The sequence below is a fragment of the Hydra vulgaris genome, chromosome 04 (genome assembly GCF_038396675.1).
Source record: "Hydra vulgaris chromosome 04, alternate assembly HydraT2T_AEP".
Taxonomy (NCBI): Eukaryota; Metazoa; Cnidaria; class Hydrozoa; order Anthoathecata; family Hydridae; genus Hydra; species Hydra vulgaris.
In genome coordinates this window covers 7,375,635-7,382,500 of record NC_088923.1, presented here as the reverse complement: position 1 = coordinate 7,382,500, position 6,866 = coordinate 7,375,635, and the positions used below count along the sequence as shown (strand labels likewise).

At 29.2% G+C, this 6,866-nt stretch overlaps 1 protein-coding gene across 1 annotated transcript; it reads left to right on the top strand.

Annotated features, from left to right (window-relative positions):
* The first annotated feature begins 578 nt into the window (after positions 1-578).
* Positions 579-2,893, top strand: LOC136079151 (protein FAM200B-like). The gene is made up of 4 exons (XM_065794871.1): positions 579-787; positions 933-1,331; positions 1,471-1,612; positions 2,753-2,893. Exons 1-4 carry the CDS (start codon positions 579-581, stop codon positions 2,891-2,893), a joined length of 891 nt encoding a protein of 296 aa, XP_065650943.1.
* Positions 2,894-6,866: the final 3,973 nt, after the last annotated feature.

Below are 6,866 nucleotides of genomic sequence, written 5' to 3'. Positions count from 1 at the left end.
AAGAAAAGAAAAATTGATGACGAGAAAAGAATATTTAATGAAGATTGGATAGAAAAATTTGCATTTATTGAAAAATAAAATTAATCATAATGTTTAATTTGTAATAAAGAACTTGCTCACAACAAGTCAGAGAACGTTAAACGCTACTATGAAACAAATCATATAAATTTTTCCAAGGAATATCCATTAAATTCAGATTACAGGAAAAATAATTGAGTTGCTAAAAACGATAATTAACAATCAAATAAATGATTCATCTTTCAATAAAGAATCAATTATTACAACAGAAGCAAGTTTTGTTATAGCAAGGAACATTGCAAAAGAAGAACATCCATACACTAATGGAGAATTTGTAAAACAAAATATTTCAGATGTCCTCTTAGTTTTAGATCCTAAAAATAGCAAAATCCAGAGGTTAATTTCACAGATTCCTATTTCTCGACATACAACTGAAAGAAGAATATCTGAGATTAGTGCTGATATTGAGCAGCAATTGTTGAATGACTTAAAAAAATGTGAAGCATTTAGTTTAGCATTTAGGTCTGGATGAATCAACAGATGTTCAAGATAAATCTCAAATGGCAGTATTTGTAAGGTATGTAACATCAGATGTAATTGTGAAAGAAGATTTACTAGATTTGGTTGAGCTAAAAGATACAACTCGTGGAGTTGATATAAAGGAGGCTCTTGAAACAGTTCTAGTTAAAGCCAATGCACCTATCAACAAACTTGTTAATGTTGCCAGCGATGGTTGGCAAACATGTTGGACTTATTGGTTTATTAAAAAGTGATCCTAAGTATCCAGAGTTCATTTTAGTTCATTGTTTGATTCATCGAGAACATTTAGTAGCAAAACATTTTAATTTTTCAATCGTTCTAAAATCAGTGTCAGAAATTGTAAATTATATTTGATCAAATGCTAAAAATCACAGACAGTTTAAAAACTTTATTAATGAATTGGATCTTGCTGACAAACCAAATGATTTATCATTTTACTGTGCTGTACGGTGGCTTTCAAGTACTGAAGCTTTATTTAAGTTCGTAGAATTATTAGAACCAATTAAAGGTTTTTTGATTGAAAGGAAAAAAACTTTTGAAATTCTTGATGATATCAATTTTTTGCAAGATCTTATGTTTTTGACTGATATAATGCAACATTTACAAAGTCTGAATTTGTCTCTTCAGGGAAAAGAAAAAATTATATCTAATCTTGCTCAAACTATTTTTAGTTTTCAAAAAAAAATTATCCTTTTTCAGAAAGATCTTACTTTAAAAGCCTTTAACCATTTTCCTCAAATGAAAAAGATGATTATTTCTAATCCTTTAATTCAGTATGATGATCATAAGATTGACATACAGGGGAAAATTACATAGTTTACTAGAAGACTTTCAAAAAATGTTTATGGATTTGCATGCACTTAAATCATCTTAAGGATTTATATTAAATCCTTTTTTAATTGATATCATTAGTGATGGTTGTCCAATTCCATCAAAAATGGTTGAAGAAGTATCTCAATTTGAAACAGAACTATTAGATCTCCAAGAAGATCAAAATCTTGTGATGCTGCATAAAACACTGACTTTATTGCAATTTTGGAAAATAGTGACTGAGGTAAAGTATCCCTTACTATAAAAAATTAGCATAAAATTTATTTCAATTTTTGTATCAACATACACGTGTGAATCTTTATTTTCCACCATGAAATTTGTCAAATCAAAGTATCATGCAAATCTCACCACTGAGCATTTACCAGAGTTACTTAGAACAGCAACTACAAGCTTAAAGCCAGATTTAAAGAGACTTGCAAGTAAAGTTCAGAATTTACCTGATAGGAAAATTTATAACTGTTTGTAATTTTTTAACCTTTTTAAAAACTTATGATGTGAATATGCTTCTTTTAACAATTCTATAAATGGTTTTCTAGTTTGAGTAAAAAGCGAATCAGATTTTTATTTAACTTGATTGAAATGAATTTTTTGAAACACTCAAGATAATTTGAAATTTTAAACAAGCTTACATTTAAAGTAAAGTTTTTGTGTTTGAAAATTTTTTTTTTAATTTAGACATAAAAACCAGTAGTAAATATAAAATTTGTACGCAAAAAGTTTTTTAAAAAAAGTTCTTCAGAAAAATTTATTTCTTTTCATAAAAAATTTAATATTCAATATCATGAAGTATTTTAAAACACTTATTATTTATCTAAATTTTTTGCAAAAAAACTTTAAAAAAAGAATGCATAATAATTTATCTTAACGAAATTTTTAATCTTTTTTAACGAAATTTTTAATCTTTTTTAACGAAATTTTTATCTTAACGAAACTTTAAAAAAAGAATGCATAATAAATTATCTTAACGAAATTTTTAATGCGGCTCTTTGGCTCACGTAAGTATTTGAATGCCGCTCTCGTCCTAAAAAGTCTGGCCATCCCTGGTTTATACTATGAAAGTATTGACAAACCTGAAATGATAACTCTAAAGAAAACTCTAATAATATTTAAATGTAAATTCCGATCAAAGTTGCAGAAACATTCAAAAACCTTATCTAGACTTTTTGAACACGAGCGAACTTGGTTGAACAAAGATGTAACTGTTGACAAAAAAAACTTTGCTGAAGGTCCAGGTAGAAAGTGCAAGAACTGGGAAGATTTAGATGAAGAAGCAGAAGATCTAAGGTAATAATAAATCAATTAAATTCAACCCAGTTTAAAAAATTGTTTACAAACTTAAATATTAAATATTTTTTTGTTTAAGGTTGCCAAATTGACTGAACATCCTGCTGAAGCATTAACATTAGCTTCAATAAAAAAAGCCACTAGAGATCCTAACAAAAAAGACTTTGTTATTTCATTAAAAGTGCTACAAACTCTGAAAAAATTAAAATCACTTAGATAAATTTTCAGATAAAAATGAAAACCGAAGATGCCTTGAGCTTAAAAATTAAGTGTAACCTTTCTGATCAAACTATTAGAAATTCATTTCTTATCAATTATTAGAAATTAATCGATAATACATAATGTAGGTATTTATCATTCACTTGATGAAATTAAGAATGAGAGACAAATGTTATCCTGAGGGTTTAATTGTGGCAGAAACATCTGCTTTAACTCCTCTCCGGGGTATATTTAATCATACTCTGACAGGGATATTAACTTTTACGAAATACCAAGACTCTATGAGGATGTTTGCTGAAATCGGGGCAGATTTAAAGGTCTACTTCACTTTAAAGGTGGTTTTAATGGTGCCTCCAGTCAAAGTGTCTATAAACAAAAATATACTGATACAAATATTGGTGAGGCCCAAGTTAACAAGCAAAGTCTTTTCCATTGTACCACTAAAATTAACTATCATGAACAAAAATGTATGGTTAAATAAGAAGCCCGCTAGTACACATTACTGTAGACTCCAACATCTCTAATATCAAAAAGAAAGAGAAGAATTGATAAGAAATGAGTATGAACTTTTAAAAGCAGAAATGAATAGACTAGTCAAGTTTGAAGTAAAGTTAGAAGGAGAGGAAGGCAAACTGGATGCGACTATCACATTTAAGTTCAAACTTGATTTAACCAGAGTTGTTAACAAGGCCAGTAGCAAGGCCAAGGCCAAGGTTAAGGCCAAAAGTTACAAGGCCAAGAACAAGGCCAAGGCCAAGAGTTTTAAGGACAAGACCAAGATTAAGAGTTTCCAGGCCTACGCAAACATTTTTGTCACCAAAGAGTTCAAATTTTGCTTTACGTTAAGGCCAATTATTAACAAAATTGTAAGTAGCAGGTGCTGCAACAATAAACCACATTTTGTAAAATTAGACCAAGGTTATGCGCAGAATTCAACAAAATCAATAAAAAAATATGTATTTTATTTTAAGGCCAAGGCCAAAACAATTAAGGCCAAGTCCAAAATTTTCACAGCCAAGACCAATGCCAAGGCCAACAGTTTCAGGCCAAGGCCTCAACTTTTAGCCTTAAGGCCAAGGCCAAGGACGAGCAACTCTGGATGTAATCATGTTTGATGGTAAAGTGGTTAATGCCCTCACTAACACTCTGTCTTCCCAATCATGTATTTATGATATTGAGGACAATTCTAATATCCGTGTGCTCCTGTTATGAGTTGAACTCTGAAAGTTTTGGCCAGTATTGCTATGAAACTACAGCTCTAATACTCAAAAACTACTGCTGGTATGTGATTCCCCCCAACTTTCCATAAACTCTTGGAACATGGTGTGCAGATATCTGAAGCATTAGAACTGCCAATTGGTTACTACTCTGAAGAATCACAAGAGGCTCTAAATAAGGAAATTCGCAAAGCTAGATTAAACTATACAGCCAAGATATATAGAAAGAATGTTATGAAGAACCACTACCAATACCTGTTGATTAGAAGTGATCCTTTAATATCAAACGTTTGTTTCAAAAAATTCAAGGTTGAAAATGAAAAAACATTGACCCCTGAAGTTTTATCTTTGTTAATGCTGTAATATTGAAATAAAGCTTATATACTAATATTTGGTCTTCTTTTTTTGTTTTCTATATTTATTTTGTATTTAATATATTTTAATATTATTATAATATTAAAATAATTTTTTAATACAATTTTTCTTTTTAATTAGTAAATGTTTTGGTTAGAAGAATCTAATTTTTTAAAATAAGGTCAGTCTTTGTGCACGTAAAGACTATAACACGTATAGGCATAAGAAGTACGACCCTTGGGCACAAGAAAAATTTACATTAAAAAATATGTGGTATTCTTTTATATGGTATTTTGGATAAAGAATCCGATTTTTTTTATTTAAATCATAGTTTGCGCGCGTAAATGGCATTTACACGCGTAAGTGCGCGTTGTACGCGTCATAGGTGCGCGTAAAAATTATTTTCAATAGCAAACTTAAATTTTTTGATCCAAAATACGATAGTATTGATGTATCACATGTTTATATATGATAGTTATATAATTTTTGCCGTTTTTTCACCTTTCTGACCCACTATGGTGTGCCGTCAAACTTTTAAAAGAAAGTTTCTTAAATTGAGTTGCTCTCCGTGAAATAAATGTATAAATATCAAAACAGAAATTGTAAATTTATTTTATGGCGCGGTGGAGTTTTAAAATCGTTGAAAAGAATAACTGCCACATTTAATTTTTACTTTATAATTGATAGGTGATTTATTAATATAGGGGTCATCCATAAAAGGTAATAGTAAATTTTCCTAATAAGTAGAAGTAGGAGTTTATGGATTCTCTTACGTTAAGACTTTTAATGTAATATAGAGCTTAATATTTAACGAAAATCTTCGTGCAAGAGAGCAAATAAACTCCTTCCTTAATTTTTTTTTTTTTTTTTAGGTCCCCTTTGAAGTCCTTACGGTCCTATTACAGAGCATCGTGGAAGAGCATTTAATAGGAAGTTTACGCCTCTTTCCCAACCGATAAAACCACGGAGCTTACGTTTCTGAGGCAAGTGCACTATCAATGCGCCACGGGTGCTCAGTTATTATTTTAGTTTAATTTTTAATATTCAATATTTAATCTAATTTAATTTAATCTATTATTTAATTTAAATTGACTTTAACGCTACATATTTAAAGGACGAAGCACTAATAAACAAACAACCTATAAGAAAAGCTGTTTACTTATAGCAACTTGTTTTAGAAAAGTTTCATAAAAAATAAAAATTTTCGAAAGTTTATTAAAAAAATGTTGATTCGAATATATAGATATCTTATATATATATATATATATATATATATATATATATATATATATATATATATATATATATATATATATATATATATATATATATATATATATATATATATATATATATATTTGATTTCACCAGACATGAGTTTTATGGATGAAATTGTTTGGAAGTTATGTTACGTACTGCTACAACTAAAAGTAAAATTGCCAACGAGGTTATTCCTTAAGGTACCAGAGATCTACAGATATGATTCCATTGCGATGAAGCCTTCAACTAGACTATATTTTTTATTTAAATTAATTGTCAAATTGGAAAAGAAAAAAGAAAAATAAAACACTCATTTAAAAATATTATTTCATCAAAATAATTCCAAGAAAAAAAATTAAATTAAAAAGAGATGTATTGCATGTTAAATTTATCACAACCGTGTTGACGCAACTCCTTGGGGAAACTTTAAACAGTTAACATTGGAAGGTTTGGAGGTGGTAAAACAAGTTGCTTTACCAGGCATTGCATTAAAAAACGCATCTACTAGAGGAAAACAATGATTTGATCAAGCTTATTGCAAAGCTATTCCAATTAGACAAAGTAGTTGTTTCATTTTTCGTTATGCTATTAATTTTGAACCATAAAATCAAGTAGTGAGTAGTTTTCTTTTTTTTGGAACAATAAAAAATGCTTGATATTCAGTAGATTAGTTGAGAATTTTATTCATCCACCAATCCTTGAATACCCAAATAGAAAAACAATCTCGAAAGCTTTTCCTTTAATGGAGCTTTCATTGTTCCTTGGTAAACCAACTATCTTATTTGGCGTAATTTAAACAAAACCTAATGAAAAAATGACTTCAATCCAGATGTCATTATCATCTATGCAGCCATACCATGGTATTTACTTAGAACAGGTAGCCAATCTTGAATCTAATCTAACTTCTGTAATAGAGTGGGGCTTGCAGTGGTTTGGAAAATTTAACTCCGACAAAACTCAGTTATTTACTGCATACAACTATCGCAATACTGTTAACATTCCTATATTAATGAATGGCAACCCTTTTTACTGGGTCTACTTTTTTTTGTCTTGAATTACTATTCAATAATGACCTCTTATTGAAACCAAATATACAAACGATTGCTAAATTAGTGTTCACTAAGGTCACTTCTCTTTATTGTG